Source organism: Melozone crissalis, unplaced genomic scaffold (genome assembly GCF_028551555.1).
Source record: "Melozone crissalis strain CALT ecotype California unplaced genomic scaffold, PUWL_Pcris_2 ptg000013l_1, whole genome shotgun sequence".
NCBI classification, from domain to species: Eukaryota; Metazoa; Chordata; class Aves; order Passeriformes; family Passerellidae; genus Melozone; species Melozone crissalis.
Window position 1 is genome coordinate 55,281,696 of NW_026535791.1, and position 24,192 is coordinate 55,305,887.

The 24,192-nt window shown below is 39.3% G+C and overlaps 1 protein-coding gene across 3 annotated transcripts in view; it reads left to right on the top strand.

Annotated features, from left to right (window-relative positions):
- The window catches only part of TBL1X (transducin beta like 1 X-linked), a 244,390-nt gene that overhangs the window by 169,161 nt on the left and 51,037 nt on the right, over positions 1-24,192 (top strand). For all 3 annotated transcript variants that reach the window (XM_054271693.1, XM_054271691.1, XM_054271694.1), the window contains one exon: positions 22,055-22,162. In XM_054271693.1, the coding sequence (XP_054127668.1) occupies positions 22,105-22,162 (58 nt within the window). In that variant the 5' untranslated portion in view covers positions 22,055-22,104. The remainder of the gene's footprint in view (positions 1-22,054; positions 22,163-24,192) is intronic.

Below are 24,192 nucleotides of genomic sequence, written 5' to 3' on the forward strand. Positions count from 1 at the left end.
CACCCCAGTGTAAAGATAACCTTCATTCTGAATACCCCAAAAACTAAGGAGAAATAATGAAGTTTTAAAGGATGAGGATGTGACATAAGAAAGAGTGAGCTTAGAAAAGTAGATTAACCCATTTTTTTGTGTGTGCTTACATGTAGCCCCCTGCATCCCTCCTCTTTGTCCTTGTAAACTGTGCCTTCCTTAGAGCTGAAAGCAGTGAGCTTCTCTGGGTTTCTTGGGATCACTGACATGCCCCTGCTTCACTTGAGAGCCATAAAGTCTCATCCTTTACTTTAATAGCTCCACTGGGCTTAGTGGAGAGCTTCAATGGAAGTTCTTTGGGAAAGAGGCTTTGGCTTTCCATCTCCTGTCAGAGGGACTTGCCACGTTGTGCAGCAGTTAAAAAATAACTGCTAATACCAACAGTGAGAACAAGGAGGGTAAAAAGGCAAGAATGTGTGTTGCTGCAGTTGTTGGGAAATGCAGTATACTTCTGGCACTTCATTCTCATCTGCTAAGGCAGTGCTTCTGCTCTTATTTTGTTGCCTTTCTGGAAGATGAACAGAGGGAATACGGAGATAAGCAATTGTAAAGGGAATTTTTGGTTGTCTAAGCACATGCACAAATTAGATTTTCCCTCCCCTGCTTCTTCTGGCTATCTGCCAATTAATAATATGAATTAGCAGGATCTGGAAGGTTGTGTGTGTGATGAAATTCAATCAACCTTGAATTCAAAGCCAAGGCTATTTTTTTAAATTTAGAAGATGAAGTGTCTTGAAGAGAATTTTGAAAATTAAGATACGTGTAGTTTGATAAAGTTTGTCCTATCATTTTGGGATTTTGTTTCATTTTTTCTGTGTGTCTTGTCCAACTAATTACCACAAAACACTGGTAAGGTCAATGAGTCTTAAGTGAACTATTCTGAAGCAGTTTACAGTGAGATCTAAGTAAAAAGTATTTCCCAAGGTTGCGGAGTTGGAATTGAGAATCAAATGTTATCTTTGGGAATCAGTCTTCAGCCTAAACTGTGTAGTTTTTATCATTACTTTGAATTACAAAACACTCTTCATTAAGACAATATGAAACAAGTTTGAAATATTTTCTTTGTTTCAGTGCTCAAAGAACAGTCTATTTACAATTTCGAGTGCTGCAGGTGTTTTTCTTTCTCTTAGCACAAAAATGGCTTAGAGAGTGAACAAGACCAAACATAGGACTTGGTAACAAAGAATATCTCTGGATAAGACTGGTTTTTTCTACAGATACTGGTGGCTTCTTATGAAATTTTGTTGTATTGCAGGCTTTTAAGGCAAGATGATTTGTGTAGGACATGAAAACAAATATGTTTCTGTTCAACACATTTTTAACAGGTAATTATAATACAGACTTTAACAAGTAATTGCTCTCTGAATTTACTGTGAATTTCATTTACTGCCTGACTGACTTGTGTGGTCAAACTACATTATTTAATGTAAGAGTGATTGTAAAACCCATGCAATTTTTTTTTCTAAAACAAGGAATTCTCTTTACCTAAGGAAAGAAAAATAATTTAGTACACGTTGATCTCTTAATATATCATTCAGGTTTTTTTAGTTATTAGATACAACTTACACCTGCATTGCTGCCTGCGCACCAGATTCACCCTTGAGCAGAGACATTTGCAGTGGCTGGAGCAGTGCTGTAGTGGGCAGAGCCTTGGCAGGAGTCCTCAGGGCTGCCCAGCTTACCTAGGGCTGACTGAAGCTGATAAAATGCACCTGTCCAGACGAAATCAAGGTTACAAAACAAATCTGCAGTTGAACCAGACTTCAGAATCAGGCATCCAGATTTTATGCATTTGGTTCTGTCCATTGGTGCTGTTTACAGTAAAGTAGCAAGCGCCTCATGTGGTGCTCAGACTTGGCAGCTGGGGAGTGACACCAGGGGCCCCTGGGGACACCAATCCCCAGCCAGAACAGACTTGTCACAGCTCCTTGTCCTGGCACACCTTCACCCACACACCAATGTCCACCCCTGCCCAGAGCAGGGAGAACTGAGGAGAAGGAGCAAAGTTCTGCAGTGAGGCTCCCAGAGTGAGCACGTACCTGGGGACTTCATTCTGCCTTCAGTCCTGGTCCCTGTAGCTAAGCCAAGCAAAACAAACGGGTCTGTGCTTCCAGTAATAGTTTACAGGCACACTTAGCTATCCAAGAGTGGCATTTTCTCTTTCAGTATGTTATGGGGCATTTATTTTCCTTGGTTGTGAGGTCAGAGAGATTAATGTGTGACTGTATCAACTACCAGATGTACTTTTAAAACTGTGGAGAGTTTAGAACACAGTGAAGGACAATGTCAATACTCTGTCAAAGTATAGACCAAGGAGTTTAGTACTGGAAGATGTAATTTGGACTTCAGACAGAGCAGTTTTCCCATGAGGCCCTAACAGAGACAGGAAACAGTGTTCTTCAGTGAGTTTTGCTACAGCACTGTAATGAAGTTATAAAGTTGTTCCAAGTGACAGAAGAAAGGTATGTTGCATCTTTGTGTGTGTGTGTCCCATGGCTTTTTGTGTCACTTTTTTGCTGTATTTACAGCTCCATAAAATGTTTCTCATCTTCCATATATAAAAGTATTTGAAACCAGCATGCCATTCATCATCCTCATCAAAAACCTGTCTTTAAGTTGTTGTAAGTTTATGTAATGTCCAGAGCAGGAGAATATGAAAACCAGTCTAGCAAGTTTCTGGAATAGCTGTTGTACAGAAGTTGTATTTGCTGCCTTAGTTACAGGTCCAAGTCCTCAGGCATTTTCTGCCATGTGCCAGTGCCCCTGTTGATGTGTGGTTTGGTTTCAGTTATGGCCTGGAGCTACACAGTAATGAGCCAAACAGGGCACTTGGAGTACCAAGGGCACCTCAGGTTCTTTCCCAATCTGATATTCTTGGGTGGATAAGCTCTTTTCTTCTGTACCATGGCCTTCACCTTCTCTGTGGTCTCCCAAACTACAGTTGCGCTTTGCTGTACTTTACTGTGGAAGGCTACCAGCATCTTTGCAGTGTCAAAATTGGTTTTATTGCATCTTCTAACACCGTGTACATCCACTTACATTAATTGCTGTACAGGTGGTAGGTTACCCATTTTGCTAAGCAGCAATCTATGTGAATAACTGGTTATCCTCAAAAAGGAATGTAATTCGTGGTTGCTGTTGGCTTTCCTAGAGGTATTTGATTGTTATGTTTCAGTCAGATAGTTTTAATAATGCTGAGGTCAAATATTTGAGTGTGGACCTTTCTCTTACTACTTCTAAGACTACATGAAGGCAACCTCAGGGGAATTTTGGGGAAGAATTTATTCAGATGCTGACTGTCAATAGTATCTCCAATATAATTTCAGAAAAGGTTGATAATGGCTGAGTGTTTGCTGTCAAAATAGAGATGGGGTCAAAACATTCAACTCCTGAATGCAAATGCCTTGTCACATTTCCCTTTGGAAGCAGCAGATAACTAGACCGAACTGAAACTGAAGACAGTGTAGTTTTTATGACACAAATTGAACTCCTGCCAATGACAAATTTCAAGGTACATTGTGAAAATGAAGCGCTGCAGTGCTAGCTGAAGTGCATGCCATAACTAAGAATAGATGTACCCATGTGTGGGACACAGCTCCTACCTCTCTGTACTTGGGGAAAACAGTTTCACATGCACCAAGGTCGACAGAGTGGTTGTATCCTGCGAAGCTCATGTCATGCATGAAAGTACATAAAGACCATCTGGGAACGATAAAAATAGCCTGTCCTGGCTGGATGATTTGTGTGGTGGCCAAGGACTGATACACTCATTCAGGAAACGGCAAAACAATGTCAAACTTGTTGGGAAATAACCAGGCTTATTTTCATCCTTGGGAATGGCCTGGTATCTCATGGAACCAAATACACAAGGAGACTTTCAGCCACATGGTTTCTGAATGCCCTGAAGGAGTCCGTGTGAAATGAAGTGGTTCACTGCAAGCAGTGGGAAATGTTAAGATTATTCTTAATATTTTAAGATTTCAGGTTTGGTATATCTGAGGAAGTCTTAGAGCAATAATAGAGTTTAACTCATATCTAATTTTTTTTTAAGTTTTTATACTTTTAAATGGGCTTTTTAAAAGATTCTATATGAGGTTATATCAATTTATCATACAAAAAAAAGTTGCCCGCATGCTGGTCAGCCTTATGCAGTTATCTCCAAAGGGTTTATATAATGATCTTATGTGAAGATGGTTTATAAAGCAGGAGTGAAATTTTTTAATTGACCTAGAGGAATGCAAGACATACATCTTAAATCTGGGTAACATTGACCAGATTTTTTTGTTTAAGCTCAGTCTTGGCAGGATGATTCTAAACTAACAGACATATCTATAAACAGTGAAACTCAATTTCAGTCTTTCTGTGAAGTAGAAGAAATAGAGATGTTGGTGATGACTGGTTTTCTGATGAGTATTTAAGGTGTCACAATAGCAGCTTCTGAGCGCAGTTTTAATGAGGATATCATACCAAAATGACTTCTGTAGAAGCCCTTAACCTGAACACTGTAACCTGTGACAAGTCTGTCTCCTGGTTTTTATTGTTAATGGATGTGCTGGATAAAGCTGTGTTCTGCAGCCACATCAGGTCGTCCAGGCACTATTTTAAATGCTGTTAGGAACTTTAGGAGATGCTTTTAAGAGAATAGCTGTAAACCTGGCCTGGTTTAACATTGAGCATCTAATTATTGCCATACATTTCAAAACTGCCATTTTATATTGAAGACAATGTAATGGTCTGAAGGACCTGGATGTGTTTCTGTTAAATGGATTTGGAGTCCTCTAATGGCTTGTTCTGTCACTTATTTATATTACCTACCAGCAGAGTGGTGTGTACAGACAGGGAATTCTGCTGTGCCACATTAATTGAGCAAATACTAACTACAGTTGTGTTTTCTTTCACACTTCTGGCTAAACTTGGATTGAGATTGGAGATTTGAAAGGGCCAGGCCTTTGTGTCCCCAGTGCCTGTACTAGCAAATTTTGTTTGTTAACCTATGCCAGACTCAGCCAAAATTTAATCTGATCTGTGGGAAGTAGGAACAGCTGTAGACTTCAGAGGGAATTTGATTTCTGAATTAACACAAGATTTCAGATGTACTCACAGCTCTTTGGTCTCCTGGTTTGGTTTTTTTTTTTTTTTTTCATTCTTATAATTGTATAAAGAGGAATGATGCACTTATTTTGAATGTGAAAGAACATACAGGATATAGTTGTAACCATGAGAAACTTGGGGGTTTTTTCTGTTTTTCCAGAGGTATAAGAGGACTTAGTGTTGAAGAATCTGTTCTTTCTTTGTACAGGGATAGTTTGATCTTCTGTCTGAATGAAGGCAAAATCTTCAGAATAGTTTTTTCACATTTAATATTCCTTATATTTCAGACCTTGTCTTGGGAATACTTACTTACCCTGTAGTTTTTCATCCCTTACTTCTGAAAGTGACAGGAGTGAGTATTCTGCTAAAGAAAATGGATGATTTCTTGAATGACAAAAAGGTCATTTTACGTAAGAGGAATAAGAGATACAGTTACAGGCACCCATTTCCTGGTGAAAAAAATGTAACACATTTATGCCACTTGCTGAATACAAGTCTTCATTCATGTGTGATCTTGCAGGGAAGGAGAAATTGAAGCTGCGTTTTTTCCCAGGTTTCTTGAGTGGTTTCAAGTGAGGGAATGTAGTGTGGGTGTTCCAGGAGTTGTGAAATCTTTGGAATACCAACTTAAAGAAGAAGCAGTTGTGCAACTTTCCTGTTTTATAGCCTCACCTGTAATCAAAGTAAGTGATGTTTCCTAAATGCCATTAGAGAGTGCAATTAAACAGCAGGAATCAAATAGGAAAGCATTTCTTTGCTCTTGGAATGGAGCCTCTCTCTTCAGCTGGCATTCTCATCCACCCCAGCTCTCACTGGGCCACATCCCTCACCTGGCAGCCTCTTCGCTATGCCTGTGTCATTGCCGTGTCATTGCAGCTTTTCTTCCATGTCCCCAGGATGCACGTCCCTCTGCTCAGTCCTGCCCATCAGCTCTCTCTCAATCCATGCCATTTGCCACCAATCTCCTGAATTTCAGCCCTGCAGTTCAAGCTTGGCTCAGACCCTGCCCCGTGTGCAGAGTTCATGGTGTCTCTGTCAGGCTCAGCTGGTTGGCTCCAGAGAGAAGCTCAGGGAATGGGTTTGCCTTGCCAGGAGAGAAAGTGACTCCAGCAGCAGGTGGCAGGAGAGGATGAACCAGTTGGTGCCCTTTGCAGCTTTAATTTTAACATTCCCATTGTGAGATCCTTGATGATGTGTCATGTCTCTTTTGTAACTTGTGTGTTACATGGTTCTGTGTCCTATGGATTAGTGAATGTAGGCACCAAGTGTAAATGGCTTACCCCCCCAGCTTCACTTCATTGGCATTTTAGCAACTGGCTTTTAAATGACTTCATATAAGCACAAAAATTAAATAGAATTGTCTTTATAAGCAAAAAGGATCCTTACAAAAATTTAGTAAAAGTTGTAATTTCACTTTTTATTAGCTAATTGCCACAGTTTACACCTACTGCAACAGAGTATTTGCTTAGAAAAGCGATTATAAGAGTTGAGACATGATAATATTCTCTCACTGGTTACCTCACATGAAGTAAAATAACTTTAAGGGTCTCATTTGATATCCATTGCATCTTAGTGACTTCGTATATATTACAGAATTGTTTGCAAATTTAATAATATAAAGAGCTGGACCATACTTAGTGATGAAGTTACAGAAATGCTGTGCATGCATTTATGGTGCTATGGGATTCATTATAACTCATTTTAAGTCAGTGATTTGTTATTTACTTCTACCTCCACACTCGCAGAAATATATTTGACTTCTTGTCCCCAGGCTTTTCTTTACTTCTACTTTATTTTTATAGCAAAAAATGTGCAGCTCAGTCAAGAGGTCAGTCATTGGAACATGATTGAGCACTGAGACCATCCCCATGAGCATGTCAGCCACTCTCTGCGCAGAGTTAGAGCTTTGTGGAAGTTCAGTGGAGAGGATGGGTGCAGCTCTGCTGGTTGCTGCTGCTGTAACCAGGACAGACCCAGGAGGAGCTGAAAGTTAAAGCAGGACTGGGGGGACAGGTGAGCAGCTGACATGTTTCTGATCTTTTTTTAATACATCAGAAGCATTAAGAGCTGTTCTTATACACTGGCGTTATTATTAGGCTGGTGGCCTAATTTGAGGTGGAACTAGTAAGGCTGTTGTTAGTTTTGCTTTTTGAGGAACAGTAGAAATTATTTTGTTCTTGTTTCTAACAGTTGAAATCATCAGAGGGGCTGGAAATATGAATTTATGAAACATGCTTTACATTTGTGTTCACATTGTGTCACAAATGCAGTGCTGTCCTTCCCTTTGGAAGGGAATGGATGTGGTGCCTTAGAACCATAATGGTTAATGACACATCCTGAGCGCCTCTGTGTAACGCCAACACCTACACAGAAACATTTAAGATGTATTTGTTAATGTTTTAAGAGTTCTTTCAAAATACTGAACAGTAAAAAGTCATTAACAGTGACACTGTGATCTTCTGAGGTGGGAGATTCATCTTTTAATGTGAAAATTGCCATTTGCATGTGCATAAAACTATACTTTTCTTAGACTATCATTATCATTGTTGATTTTATACAAAAACCCTGTATTGTTTTATTTTGCTACATTTTATATAGCATTCCTTCCAAAAGGAATGCAAAGTTTATTACTAGTTATAAGCAGTTGTTCTTCTCAGTGAAATGTGCCTGAACTCCTGCCCTCTCCCAAAAAAGTCTTAATTGCTTGATCTGGGTGTGTGATAAATGCTGTATTGGAATGCCCATGTCAGGTCTTAAAATTGAAAAGCTGAGAATTTAAAAAGAGACACACTACAATCCTATTACTAGTTAGATCACACAAAATAAAACTATTTAAGGTTGTTTAACAACCTTAAATGTCTCCATTACATTTCAGTGACTGCATGTCTTAGATAGTATTTTGCAGTTTTAATAATCATGGAAGACTTGTGCATAGGGTAGGGCTTAAAGTGTCAGTGGCTAAAAAGTAACATTTCTTAAGGATATACCTGCGGTAGTATTTTCCTTTTTTCCAATCTTATTTTCCATTTCCTAAAGAGAACAAAAAGCTATTACCCAGTCAGGTAACAGTGATGTATTAGAATGAAATGTAGAAAAGGTGAAACTTTCTCTGTTTTTAAGATTTTTTTCACAAGGTTTTTGACTGGAAGGAGGTTCATTTTCATCAGTGTATTTGATGTGGCAAATTTGTCTTTTGGACCTAAGGGATTGTAAGCATTCATAAACATCAGGTTAAATCATGAGACATTTATGTAAAAAGAAGAGAAAAGAATCAATTCTTGCATCACTGTGAGTCATATGGTTTTCTTTGCAGGCATTAGGGTTTAGAATATCCCTTTTCTCAAGAGCTCCAGGCCAGCACTGTAGTTGATTGTCATTGAAAAACTTCAGTGATGGCTCTTCACTGATGAGTTTTGTTTGATGGCCTTTTTCTAATTTATAGTACCAAAATATTGCTCACTTGCAGCACAGCCATGTTAACAATGGTATTGGCAAAAACAAGTTTTGTTTCTTTCCTGTCTTTGAATGCAGTCCCTGAGAATAAGTATACATTAAACAGTGTTTGTGTGCATTTCTTATGGTCAAAGGAGTTGATTAATATTAGCAGTTTATTAAGAGTTAAAAATTTCAGCACTTTTCAAATTAAATTTGATCCAAGTAAAATATAGGTCCTTGTAAGCAAACAGCTATGCTATTAAAGTCTGTGCTTAACTGAGAAAGAAACAAATGAGAGAAGGGGAAAAAAAGTCTTCCTCTGTTTTTTAAATTATACTTTTCAAATTTTTAAAAATAGTTCCATAAACTAGCGAAGTCTTATAATTGAGTGCTTAGGAGAAGAACCCTTGACTCATAAAAATAATAAAAGTAAGCTCTAAATAAATGGAGGTGCAGGGCTTTAAAGATCATCCAGTCTAGAACTGCAGGAATAAGTGATAAAAATTAGTGTGAAGGACAGCAGAGAAATTTCAAAATCATATTTTGATTATAATATTCTTTCCTCTGAAATACTTGTTGGGAAGAAGGTGTTCTCTGCTATCTGGTGGGATGAGACACCTGAGACTGCCATCTCAGCTGTGACCATGGTGCCCTTTGCCCTTCCCAGGGCTTGTCACCCTTTCCTGGCCATCAGCCTGTGGCTGCTTTCCCCTGTGTAAAAAGGCTCTGATCTGACAGGAGCCTTTGTCAGAGATAGCACTGCCTTCCTGAGCAGGAGGCAAAGTTAATGCAAGGAAAATACTTTGATAATTGAATTACAGCCTCTAACAAACCTGTGCAATGTGTATACAAGTAGTACTTTCAGAAGGCTTTATTTTAGTCAAATTTGCACGGATTTTCAGTGTGACAACAAAGGCTCTGCCAGGAGAGCAGCCTCTCTGCCAAATCCCTGCTCCAAAATATAGAGGCACTGGAAGTTCTCATTGAAACACTGAAACTGTATAAATATTGGCAAAATTGGGTTTTCTCCACCTTCACACTGAAACGACTGAAATATTTTTGCTTATGCCTTCCAGAAAAAAAAATTTTGCCTGAGGAAAAAACTCACTGTGGTGCTTTACAGTCCAAATAGTTGAAATGGAGTCAAATTATAAATGATAATATAAGCTTATAATATGTCATGTTTAAATATAGGTGTTGATGTCTGCTCCTTGCATAATACTACAAAGACCCTTGTAGAAATAAGGAGACCAATTTTATGTTCTCTTAATAAGGAAATGTAAAACATATGTAAAAAAGAGTGCTGAAGAGTGGAAAAGATGAAAGAAAATTTATCTTTGGACAAATGCTCATCTTAAGATCAATTTTTCATTGATGCTGAAAAATGTTTAAATGTATATGATTGTGTAGCCAGGTACTTGCAATAAACAAGTGATTTGTGAATTAAGAGTGGTTACAGATCCTTGCTGCTTTTCCTTTCAAGTCTCTCAATTCTTTGCTCCATAGTGGTTTTGTTTCAGCAACCTGTAACCAGGTGTAAAGTGTGCTCTCCTGGGGGCTGGAAAATGCAGGTTTGAACCCGCTAATTCTTCAGTGAATACTTTAATCTTCAGCCTCTTAAATCTGTTATACCACTTCCACTGCCACCTTTCTCCTTTTTTTTTTTTCCCCCTTTTCAAATAAAAGTTCTGAGTCAGTTCTCCACAGCCAAAAATACAGATTGGAGCCTGGATTTGGAGCGGAAATTTGAAGCAATGAATCCCAGTCTCAGACAAGTGTCTAATCCACGTCTACAGGAAAACACATAAATCTTTGGAACAGGCACATAACTCTTCCTATGCCTTGTAGAGGGAATTTCATAGCTAACTAGGGTTTGAGAATTATGTTCCAGGAGCTGGATGACTGAAATACCCACTTGGTTTCAGTATCTTTAGAAGACCTAATAGGCATGACAGTGTGGAGTGTTACTCTATCTACCTTCCTGCATGGCTTTTCCAAATAAAATTTCTTTTTTTCCAAATAAAATTAGTAAAGAGGACAACGAGTAAGATTGTTTCCAGTTTGGAAAAATTGCTTCCCTTGAATTTTTGCTGTTACTGATGTTCATTTTAAAGTCATATGGAGGTTTTGCCTCTTTATAGCCCTGGTGTAATTTCTTTTTGTGTGAACTGGAAGACACAAATAATCTGGGCAGTGGGAGAGGGAGCACAGCCAGTTGATCAAGGAAGGGATTGTCTGTGTCACTCCTGTCAGACCAAATCCAGACACTGCATCTGCTCTTGTCACCTGGCACAGGAAAGATGTGACAAGCTGGAGGATGCTTGTGAGGACACAGGGCTGGACATTGGCACTGTGAGAGGGACGGGGGGACAAGGGGCAGCCTGGAGAAGGGATGGCTTTGGAGCACCTGAAGCCCCAGCACCCACAGGGAGTCCTTGGAATGGGACAGGAGGAGCAAATTACAACAGGTTTGGGTTTAAGGAGAAGCTTTTCCCAAGGTGTTCCCATGGAGTGAGGCAGAGGAGCAGGTCACCCCAGGAGCCTGTGCCATCCCTGTCCAAGGAGGGTTTTGAGCTCTGTTGAGCAGCCTGGTCTGACCTCAGAGCTGGCCCTGCTTTGGGCTGGGACCTGAGATCCCCTCCAGCCTGTAGGTATCCAAAATCCTACTGGTGTTCAGCAGCTTTTATAATATTTCTATAATAGCAAGCCTATGATTGACACCTACTTCAGCCTTCCTCATCACCTCTAGCTTCCCTGGAGTCCTCCTTAGAGAGAAGGCCAAAAATGTAGAATCGTTTTATTCTCTGATAAAGTGATTCTTGTCCAGGGATTAAAACCTTTAAAAGCTTCTCAAATTCAGTATGTATGGATTTAAGGCTTCAGTTCTCTGTATCTTGATTTTTTTTAAGCAGGGGAGTGCTTTTTTTATTTAATCTGAGCTAACTAATAGCTGTGTCATAATATATTAAAATCCATCCTGAGAAGTATTTAACTGAATTTTTTTGTGAAAACCTTAGATTATGTCATGTCTGTCTCTAACTCCCAAAGGATTTTTTTAGTTCATCTTACTTTCTAGGCTGTATGGCTTTTTCTAAAAGGAGGTTAGAAAGCTTTCCTCTTAGCATTGCCTTTTAATCCATGGACTTTGCTATTTATATTAGGCCTGTGTAGGACCTCATAATGCTGCCACCAGAAATGTGAATCTCTGTCATTTTGTGGTGTTCATTCTTCACCCAAAAAGCCAGGAAAGTCTGAAGAGACTGCCTCACCCCTCTTGGACTATTACAGCATTAAAGGGGGGAGGATGGATGAAAAGGCAGATAATATATGTGAAAGTGTTGTACAACTTGGATTGTATTACTGGATACACTGTGTGTGAATTTTTCTTAGCTATTTAAATCCTGGTTATAGAACATTGAGAGGAAAAGTTGAAGACAAACAGTGTCTGAAATTGGTGGTTGAGGTAGTTTTTATTAGACAGAAATTTCTCATCCTTAATTCTTTGAATTGATTTTTAATGGGAAGTTTCTCTATAACATATTTAGCAATGTGAATGCAGAAGAATAACCTAGAAACAAACTTTTTGCTTTAGTGATTACTTAGAAGTTTCTACAGGCATTCTTTAAATGCAAATTATTTCCCTCCATCCATCTTCCTCCCCTCTCCACCTTTCAACAAGGAAAATAGTCCTATAACTTCCATAAAATGGAGACATTTAATAACCCTTCTCCAGAGCTCAAACCAATATAAGCTGTATGGTTATGTGTAAAAAAATTAGCACACACCAAAAAAATGCTGCAACAGATTTCCACTAAGAACTAAATACACAGCAGTGATATATGCTGAATTTATGTATATATTTTTCTCCACTGTCCCACCCTATGTAATCTTTGTCCTTACAGCTTTTAACATTGACATTCTCTTAGGATTATTCAAGGGAAAACATGAAATATTTATAGCCATAGTTAAAATTTTTATAAATAGTTTATAATAGGAACTGCCATAATAAAAGTTTGAAATAGTTTCCATTATAGTTCTTTGTTTTTATATATTCTAAAATTTGAAAAATACTTCTTTGGGGGAGGGTTAAATTTTCCATGCTGTGAGTCTGAAAAGTATTTTTCCTCATTAATTTGGAGTATAATCCTTTCAGCTATTTTGGAATTATAGACAAATGGGGAAAATGCTTTTTCCCTTTGTACAGTAATAATAATAAAAATAAAGAAAATATTCAGATACATTTTTGACAATACTACAGAGGGAACAAGGGAAGGTTGAAATATGTGGCAAGATCTACTCCCTTTGCTTTCTGAGGGGGAAAAAACCATTGGAAATGATGGAAAAATAACATCAAACTCTTTCCAGTAACATCTGCTTAGCTTATTAGCAGAAACTAATAAAAACACACCCCCTTAATGACATCCCTGCACATTCCCTTTGCCTGAGGCCATCCAGACATGAGCTGGCTGAGCTGCTGCAGCTCCCTGCTGCTCTCTAGACCTTGGTGGCTCTCTCCTATGGGCAGATCCCAGATGGTGGGGTCAGGGATGTGCCCATGTCCATGTCCCACATGTGATGGACAACACTGCTCCTTCTCCTGTCCTTTACTTCTAGGAACCCCCAGCTGTGTGGGGCCAGCCTGCATGGCTAGAAAGCTGTAGGCTGGTTAGCCTAGCACAGATTGTGATGGCTCTTCTCAAGTAGAGCTTTGGTAAGTCCAAGAGAAGACTTTATCACACAATTTAGCAGTGTTGTCATGAGACAGTAGTACCAGAATGGTTTTCACTCTTAGCTTCTCTCCAACTGTACTTGTGTCAAGCTGTCATGAGGGATACTAAGCCAGGATGAAATTCATTTAGGCATGGAATTGAAACAGGATTTACTGGGTATCTGGGTCCTGTGGAGGATGTAGCACACAAACCTGCAGGGATGTGGATGAGCAGGCCCTCCTGCCTGGTGACAGTGCTGTGTCTGTGCTGCCACTTGCCTGGAGAGCTGTGGGGTTGCCTCACAGCTGTGGGACAAAGGGACAAGGTGCAGGAGCAAGTCTCAAAGCCCTTTGCACTCACTCCTCTGCACGCCACATCCATGGTCTGGCAGTGCTCAGGGCACCTGTCTGTAGCATGTTGGGTTCTGGAAGCACCTACCACTGTACTGGGCACTGGCACCACTGCAGCCATGAGGTGGTGGTGGTCTGGGTTTTGTAATGAGAATTTACCCTCAGGGTGGTGTAGAAAACAGTCTGTATAAGGAACATGGTAAAAAAACCACACATGGATGTTTTATCCTTACCTCACTCTTCAAAAATAAGGTGCACAATCAATGCACAGCCCAGTTCTGCAGTGGGGCGCTCAGATGTGTTTGCAGAAATCAAGATTTTGACCCCAGCTACCAGTTGAACCATTTTAGCAGCAAAGATAAAAATCACAAATAATCAAAAAAGCCTTATTCAGATATTCTGTCTTTTGGGTAAATCCTTCAGACTGTCTCTCATTTGTCCTTCCAGGCCCATCACTCTTATGTTCCTTGCCCTGCAATTGTCTCATTTAAAATGGATGCCATGGCTGGTAATCCCCACTGTCCAAATAGCAGGTGGCTGAGCCTTTTGGAGGTTTCTGGGAGCTCCTTTTGTGTCCCAGCAACACAGTGTCACCTCAAAGCCAATCCTCTACTAGACCATGGGCTGTCTCATCACAGTTGATGCCTGCCAGTGCCCATTCTTACAGACCAGCTCAGAACTCAAGATACTTCACATTTCTTTTAGTGTATATTTGGTATTAAGTGTCAGCTGAAAAAGAAACTGCACTTTGTTCTAGTTTTTTTTGGGGAATGTTCATTCTAGAAGTTCCGCTGTGTCATCTTACATGTGGACCAGGTACAGCCATTTCTAGTAAGAGCTCATGCCATCGCATTCATTTCACCTCAAAACTCTGAGTATGAAGTAAAGATGAGAAATTTAAGTGCCAATGTTTTGTTTTGTCGAGGTTTTACTGAAAATCCAGTGAAAAGTTAAATATTAAGTGAAAAGTTAAATTTGAGACAGATTTGCCCTCTCACCAAAATTAAAGAAAATGGGTTATCTTTGGAGAAATTGTGCCATCTCTTTAAAGTTGCAATCTTCCTTAACATTTTTGAACATGTAGCACTACTTGTAAGATTTAAAGCACATTTTTGTTGTATGACGTGCATGGAAACGCACACAGACCATCGGTAACTGCACCATCAGACAATCATGCATTTTGGCCTAATTGGTTTGAAATGAGTGGACACATACCATTGTCCCTGGGTTGGTCCTAATTGCAATTTTGTGCTCATGTAAGGAAGAAAATCCTTGGTTCTGTTTAGTGGCAGCATTCCCAATTGACTTCAGTTGTTCCAAGACTGATGAGGTATCTTGGTTCTCAAACTAAATCCAATCATGTGTTTTGATTTCTCAAGCCTCTGTAATTCCTTCTTTTCTTATTTTAAAACAATTATTTTCATTTCATTTGCAAGCTCTAGGTCTACTGTCAACCATTGCTTTCCCACTTGTCTTTCTGTGGCTTTCCAGAGCTTTCCATATAATATATTCGTGTAAATGACATTTCTGTTTTTTAAAAAAATTGAAGGTGCCTCATCTTAGAACAAAGTTATGAAAGAGGTGAAACACAATTGCACTAATTAGGAAGAGCGAATGTGGGGTTTTTTTCCTTTTTCCCCTTAGCAAAGAGACAAAGAGGAAAAATCAATACTGGAAAACCCATTTCATTTTGCAGCAAAGGCAGTTGGAAAAGATCCACTTGAACTCTTAGAGCTGAAATGCTGGAAGCTGATGTAATTAAGTAAACCAGCTGAGAACTGAAAAACAACCTGATCAAACTAAGGGATTATAACTATGAAAGATCTGATGCACTGTTCAGAACCTTTTGATAGAGGAAGTAAAGTTTGCTGGGAATTTGGTGATTAAAGGCTTATCTTCTGTTGATGATTAGTTTTTTTGCTCTGGGAATTGTTGATTAATTGAAAAATGTTTGAATAGCACTTACAAATTGTTGGAATATCTCTTGTTGCCCTTTCTTTAAATAAATAGATGTGGGTTTTGTTCCAAATGGCTCTTCAGTTTGAAAGTAATTTATAGTTTATTGAAAAGTAGTATTCATGCAGAAATAAAGTTTCTGCAATTATGTCCACCAAAGTGTTTAACTGGCCAAATAATTTTTATTAATAACTTTGTGATACTTTTTTTCCTTGATTTTATTTTTTGATAGTTTACTAGATGATGTGTTATTTTGTTAACATTTTTTCCTGGACAGGCCAACCGTTTTGGTAATTCATTGCAGATTTTTAAAATAAGAAATACAGTAGGAACAGTTACTATTCAAAAAATGATTAATCTGTTCAAAGACAACTTTTTTTAGATGTTGCATAGTAAATCAACCTTCTCCCTGAACAACATTTTGATTTTATTGAAATGCAAACCTCATTTTTGCCAGGTTTGCCATGCAGCATTTGGTTCATCAAGAGTGACTTCTTGAAGACAGAATTGTAGGTTAATTGATCACTGTACATGTCTGTAGATGGTATTCCTCATTTGTCTCTGATTGATACCAGATTTGGAACACTGATATGGTTGAGCTCACTGGCTAGTAGAATGAGATACCCTGATGTGTCAGGACCCAAGGTAGGCTTTTATTATATCCATGCCAACTTTTTCTGAAGCTCTCAGGTACAGATTTAGTAGTTACAACTTTTCATGTGAGTGTGCTCTTACAGGCAGCAGTGAGGACAGGAATGAGCTGTGGCTCCTTGGGTTTGTTTTGGTTTAGTTGATTTAAAAATCAACAGAAGGTCACTGTAAATAAATAGACTTAAAACCAAAATAAGAACCAGGCTTAACATTTGGCAGTGCAGGATTTTTGACAAGCCTATTGCCTTCTGCCATTGAGATCCCTGTCCTTACTGATGTGCTGTTAACATGGGTGAGAGACATCCAAGTGAGACAGTGCATAATGCACAACTCAATAACCATTCCCAAAGGAAATCACTCTGTTCTGGGGAATCTCAGCTTTTGTTTTCCCCAAAAGAGCAAATATGCTACTGCTCTTGTAAAGAAAGCTTCAAAATATTAACAGTGTAAGTGATGCTCACATCTGTGAGCATCTGTAACAAGTGTGGTACATTAGATCTGAGATATTTGAATTGCCTCATTTTTGTCACTAAATGGTTTGGGTGACATGTAGTTATCATTTAGAGTGAAGATAGTTAACATGTTTGTGTCCTCATTAAGCAGGGCCAGGGAGATACTGTGCAGCTCTTGTTGGGAGCACATCTTGATTTGCTTTCTTAAGTGCAAGATCTCTAGAATGGGCAGCTGTTTATGTTTACATTTGATGGTTTTGAAGCAGGGTGTCTTGATCAAGCCTTGCAAAGAGGAATCAGGAAGCCATGCTTGCTCAAGCTGCATTTTGAACAGGGTTCACTGTCAATTTGGTCATAGTGGAGTTAGGAAGAATCTTTCTTCTGTGCTTTGCACCTTGTAATCAGAAGGAGGAGTGTGATGGTCTCATTGTCAGAATACTTGTGAAGAAAAGATGTTTTGCTCTTTAGGTTCATGAAATGGCAGGAGAGACTGTGAGGGGAGAAGAGGCAGAGTTTGCTCTTTTCCTCTCCCAGAAGTTTGGTTTGGCATTTTGAGAAAGCAGCATGCTGGAGTTTCTCCAGAGAAGAGGCAGCTGTGATAAAAGCCAAGACTGAGGAATGCATTGGTGAGGGCCAAGCAGAGCTCGTTGGCCTTTGGGGAAGAGCTGCTGGCTGCTGCCTCTGTTCTGGCTCCACAGTAACACACATCCCAGAAATACAGAAGCGTAGGGCTCATTGAAACTTTCTGATGAAAGTATTTTTCAACAGAAAACACAGAGATTGCCTAAATGACTCATTTTGTGAGAAGTGGCTTCTGGCTTTGGGAAGTGTTTTTCATTAAGCTACGGAGCATATACAAAACAGTAACACATTGATTTGGCTGTGCTGCCACGGTGCCTTCCTGGAGTCTGCTTCAGTAATTACATTCACATTCTCTTCTCTGAGATGGGGAGACTGTCTTAGGTCCTGAGAGATGCACTTTGGTGCACAGATCTGTCTTGGGTGAGAAAATGGGAGCATGAGTGTGTGAACTCTGGTTCCCATGCAGCAGGGCATCAAGTGGACAATGTTAAATGTTTGAATTTTGTGGAATGTTTTCATTTTTATGGAACCTCTGCTTTTTGGCTTTTTTCCCCCAAAGCAAAGACACAATTTCTCTTTACACCTCCCTGTCATTTTAATGACAATGTTGTCATCATTAACGTTTCAGTTGTGAGAAGACATTTCATTTATCTCTGCAGGAGATAAATGAAAATTTGAGTGCTTCAGCTGGGGTTTGGAGGAGAAGAGGGCATGGGGGAAGAAGGGTATAGTGTTTATTTTACCACAATGACCCCAAAAAAAATCTCTCCCAAGAAGTTGACAATTGCTCAGCATTCAGTTAAAGCAAACTGGAGCTTGCAGAATTTTTGAAGGTGTAAGATGAGAACCAGACCAGACATCTGATAAATTTCTGTTAGCAGGGCTGGATGCACAAATGGGAAGTGCCCAAGTTCCTATTTAAGTTTCAGGTTTAGGTTTTTGTTTAGGTGTTTTCCCTAAATATCTGACCTGTTTCTGTCTTCCTGAGGAGAAGACTGACTGGTAATTCCCAGTCTCTATGGATGGCATGCTGGTTCAAGTAGCAAATGTAAATTCATTTCCCAGAATAACCTTGGCTGTCCCCTGCCCCAGGGTTGGCCTGGAGGGCAGGACATGGCCCTGGGACACCCAGTGACCATCACTTGGAAAAGAGGCAGAGGAGTTGAGTCTTCAGAGGCTATTTCAAAATTGAAAAGATCATTTTCCCTTGGTTCTTCAGCCAGATCTCCCTTATTTATGGCAGCTAAAATATGCCTGGCAAAGGAAGAGCAATCCTTTTGAGCAAGGGGATGATGGGATGTGAATAAATAATTCTGAGGCTGCCCTGGCTGTCACTGTGCTGAACCATGGCTGTACATGAGGCTGCCTTCTCCAGAGCCACTTGTGTGGCCCATTAGCAGGATTCCCAGTGCTCCAGGCGGGTTTAATTTGGGAGCAGTGGTATGGGGTGCCCAGCAGAGCCAGGCCAGGTGCTGTGGTTACTCTGGAGGAGGCTGGCCTGGCTGCCCAAGCACAGGGAGGCGTGCTGCAGTTCCAGCTCCACTGGAGCCAGCTCAGCACCAGGTGAAACATTGGTGGTGTTTGGGGTAATATTCCAGATTTTAAACCCCATGTGGGAAGCACTTCTGCAAACCTGTCTGATAGAACTAAGAGTTGTTTATTTAAAATAAGTGTTTGATTTAATTTTGAATAATCTTGACAACCCATCCATCCACTGATGGTGTTTGTATGTTTTGCATCCATTATGCTTTGGGAAGTGTTAATTGGCTCAGGTCACATTTTGGGGCATTCTTAAATATCTACAGGATCACAAGCCAAATTTTTAGAGGTTGAAGTAAATAGAACTTCCCATTATGTGTAATTGGCTGCAGGAGAAAGTGTTTCAAGTAAAGAAAGTTCAAACACATTTGAATGCTTTTTGTTAATCCTCTTGAAGAATTTTGAAGAATTAAGATGTTATTGCTGGTTTCAATGTGAAATGTCTCCAAAGGCACATCAGTATTGTTTATAAACTGCACTTCATTTCTTTTAAAAAACTATTAATCTAGGTAATACCAGTTGTCAGTAACAAAAGGAGGCCATCAATTAGCAGAAATAAATCAATCACAGTAGTGACTGAAAGTTTCTGTGATTTGCTACAGACGTTTACATTTCTACATTTAAAAGATATAGTGAGAGAGAGGCTAGTTGTTTGTTCCTTATGTTCCTCTCCTCCCCACCACGTCTTTTTTAGCTGGTTTTATTTGTACTGTTTCTTTGCAGAGAAGAAGGGAATCAAAATAGCATTAATGAAATGGAGCGTGGTCAGCCAGATTTCTAATTAATAGATTTTTCTGGGTAAAAGGCAAAATCTGTGTCTTGCTTTGGACAGGTAAAAGCTTTACAGTTGTGTATCTGATTGCTACCCTGACATCTGTGGGAGAGAAGAAACCTTAAATATATGAGTGGAGATCATCTGGTTATTTTTGTGGCATGGTAACAATGTGTGTATAAAGATATGATCTGACACATGTGTCAAAGTAATTCCTGTTGACTGACTTCAGAGAAAATGCATTGTAAATTCAACTATTACTGGGTGTACTTGGGATTCGGATACAAGGGTAGCTGCTGTAGAGGGGTTTTTTTCTGGAGCTGGGAGACTATTTTGCAATCACACTGATTTTCTCAGATTTTAATTAATTTAAGAAAAGTCATCTTAGGAAAACAAACAAAACTGAGCAATCTTCCTTTCCCTTTCCCTTGCCTCCCCTTTCCCAAAGCAACCCTCTGTATGTGGGAAATGCCATGTTAATATCTAAAATTGTCAGGATGCACCCAGAAATGGCATTTGAAGGTTTTGATTTTTTTTTTAATAAAGTTCATCTTACCACAGAGTACGTCATTGCTGAAACTGAATTTTTGTAAGCGGTTTCATCTTTACCAACTTTCCTACCACCAAACTCTGAAGCAGCTATTTTTAAAATGCTTTTAAAAGTGGGGTGTTTTTTTTTTTCAACCCACAGCGATCAAATTATCTTTTGATTTATTACTATCATGGCCATAGCAACGATACAGATGTATTTTTAGCACTCGGAGATGAAAATGGCCTTAACTGTTGCTGTGAATGTTTATCCTGTTCTTCATTGTACAGCAATGATTATGTAAAAAGGGTACAGGAGGTTATTAATAATTCAGGTCCAAGTCTGTTTATCTGGAAGAAGTGTGTATAAAGTTATACTGGAAGTGGTGCTTTCCCTGCATGAAGTTGCCAGCTTTGGTAACTTCAGTCCTAACCACTACCCGTGCTTCCAGTCTCCTAATTGTGTGGCAGAGCAGTTTGAGCCCATTTTACAGACGAGGGATTGAGGAGAACAGAGACTGAGTGGCTTCCCAGGGCAATACGTGGCATGTGTGACAGGAATGGATGTTGGATACAGCTGATGCTGTCCTCAGCCAGAATCTTAGCAGAAAGCATTCATCCTTTCCAAAGGAGATGAAATTTTCCTTACAGAGACTGAATGATTTTCAGTACCGTGTTTCTTCTTGTTCTCCATGAAATGTAAGCTACAACAATTAAGACTCAAGTATTTGAGGAAGATGTCTGCCAAATTAGCAAGCTATGGTTTCGTAAGACAAACCAGCATCCCAGCTATTGATGAAATACAGCCTGGGATAATAAGAGGCTTACCAGGGTTCCAAAGACCTCCATTTGCATAAATATGCAGAGACATCTGTTACAGTCATGAGTGACCTGCTGGTTTAAGCCATCAGCGGGGGAAGCCTCGTCGATCACCATCGCCTGCAGCAGCAGGTGCTGCTTTAGGCAGCAGGAATTACTGAGGAGGTTTTCCATGAACAAAGGCGACCTTTCCACTTGCCAGGAAGAGACAAGCGGGAAACCGAAACGCCCGGCACACGCCCACGGTCTTGCACTTGTGAGAGCCCCGCGTGGCAAAGCTGTGCGTGATCCCTCACTCGCAGGTATGGTGTGGCTCACACAGCTGCACAGTTTATGTCTGAGGAGTGCTTGGGTCTTCTAAAACCAAACTACTTGAGTCAGATTCCCAAACAGGAGTGAATCATCAAGATTTAATGGAAAATGCTCAAAACAGATTTATCATCTAAACCCAGTGTTTTTATTAGCAGAGTATATGCCCAAAATAGTAATGTAAAACCGTCATCCTCAAGGTTGCAATTGCTTAAATGAAAAATTGGAGTTTAATTCTTGCTCAACATAAATGAACCGAGACATTATAATATTACAGCTTTATATAATGCAAGGATATTTGTCTTCCTTGTTGGCTCAAGGTATATGGTATTCTCTCTCTCTTCCCCTCTGGCCCCATTCATTGCATAACACAGTTTTGTAAGGAAAGAATCTGTCTTCAGTGGATGAACAAGTGGACAAAAAACTGGATTACAAATTCAGAGCTGCAGAAATATTATTCTTTGGTGTGTTATACATGAATTGCCAGCAATTCTGAAAACGCTCCCACAGTAAAGAGGAGTCTCCAAAGAACCTGTAGGAAAGCCACACAAGTAAAGGAGTTGACATTAGAAAAGTCTTCCAGTATTTAAAATGCTCCCTCTGACTCTCTCATGTATGTTAAATACTTCTTCTGAATTGTACTAGGAGGTGCAGTACAGCCTGAGTACTTGATTCACAATACATAATGGATGCCTCACGTGGGGACGTTACAGTTCTAATAACTGTATGACATCTTTAAGTACCTTAACAATTCCCACCTCTGTTTTGATAATGCATTTCATAGTAAATTAAGATAAAACAAAACCTGTTCTTTTCTCTCCCCCTGAACAGAGCGTGGATCACACTTCTCGTAAACCTCATCATAGTGAGGTTGGGCTAAGATGAGCATAACCAGTGACGAAGTGAATTTCTTGGTGTATCGCTATCTCCAGGAATCGGGTAAATTCTTGGTCTTTCTTCATAACTTCTGGTCATAAATGAAATGGGGAAATTGCCTTTTTGCATGATGTTGCTCTAGGGATGTTGCCTTGAGTGTTTCAGACTGATAGACTAAATATTTTTGCACAAACCCCTGTTTCTTTGAAATCATGGTCTAGAACACAATAAAAGTGCAAACATGCAGAGGTACAAAATACTGCAGTTTAACAAAACAAGAAGTAAATAACATTATGTTAACAAATGCTTTGGTAGTGATATCATGTCAGCCAAAGTAATTTTTGGCAGCACCAGCAAAAAGCACATGTGTCTTGTTTCTTTTTTTCTTTGATACTTGAAATTGTTTACATTGGGTTTATGTTGGCTCTAAAGAGAAATTTGGTTGCAAGTTTCTGATGTTTTAGACCATTCTTAGGGTAATTATGTATGCAAACTGAGCTGCACCAGTGTCTTCAGGGCTCTGTCTCCATACATTTCACCTCTAGCTGTTTTCATTTTGGAAAACACCACAGGGTTTCAAAATCTTAAAAAAAAATTGAAACTTATATTTTGGGTTTATTTTATATATGTAGTCGTCTTTCCACTCTTTGACTGCAAGAAGCAGAAAGTCTCTTAGATAATGGAAAATGTTCTGTTACAGTAGAGATGATAGGGGAGCTGAGAAACATTGACAAAGGATTTGTAACCAGCACCACCAACATTTTACTTGGTACTGACCCTCTGCTTTGTGTTGGTAAAAGTAGAATTGACTAAAAATGTTTAATGTTTCATGTGCTGAAGCAAACAAACAAACAAATCTGTGGAAAAAAGATGTCATCCTGTCAGAAGATTTGAAGCCAGTTTTAGAATAAGCCCTCAAGACCCAAGAGATGTCTTGTACAGAGAATCCCAGCAGGTAGAAGGTACTGCCTTAGCCTGCTTCCCTTGGTCACTATAACTGGTACTCATTAGATGCATTATTTTGTTTCTTCCATTTGCAAGACTGTTTCAATCCCAAGAAACTGAATCCCCATGCAAAGAATCTCACTCAAATGAAGAAGGTTTATTGTACTTCTGCATGGTTTGGTTTTTTGAAACAGTTCTTTGGGAGTCCATAGTTGGCCTGTGTTAGTTAGCTGTTGTCTCACACTGTCTAATAATGGAGTTTATAAAAAGTTGTCTAGATCTGGTGTGCAAACAGATGAAAGAAAAAGAGGAAGTAACAAAACTAAAATTTTGTCCAGACAAAGTTTACTTTTAAAAACAAGCCATTGTGTACAGCACTAAGAGCTCTTAGACATTATAGCAATGCACCAATGGATGTAATCAAAGATAAAGAATCCTGGAGTTACTTTACATTGTTATGTTTGGGTTGTAGGAAATTCTGCATAACGATGTATTAATGCAGTAGCTTTTCCTGATGTGGAAAAAACCCAACCTTTTTTGTCCCACTTGATACATCAGGAGGTGAGTTAGTGTTGTGTAGTGATTCAGGAGGCTTTACAAGTCAATCAAGAATGGTGGGGTCAGCCAAATGTCAGGGGAAAGTTACTCTAGGTAACATCTCCCACAAGCAAGCAATCACTTTTGCCATTTTACAGGGAACTTAACATGCAAATTTATATGTTAATGGCAAGTTGTACTACTCTTACATTTTTTAGATCTAGAGGGTCAAAAATTTCTATTATTTGATCCACACATACTGAAGACATACACAAAAACATCACATTTCCACTGTTCTGTGTGTTTTATACACTTAAGAGAGTTGAAATTGAGGTAAATATTTGAAGAAATATTCCAATATGCTTCAATCTGAGCATATTTAAATCTAGATGCTAGATATGGATGTAGTGTAGATATACCTGGCAGTTTGTTAGGAATTCCATTCAGCAAACTAGAACTGTAACCGGTGATGAATCTGTTAAAAAGCTTCTTACATTAGGTTTGAACCTTTTTTACTGCTGTCATCGTTTTTTCCAAAAGGTTTTTATATCTGTATTTTCAGATGAAGTAAGGCAATAAGACAGAAACTGTTATTCAGCATTTTGGCTTTC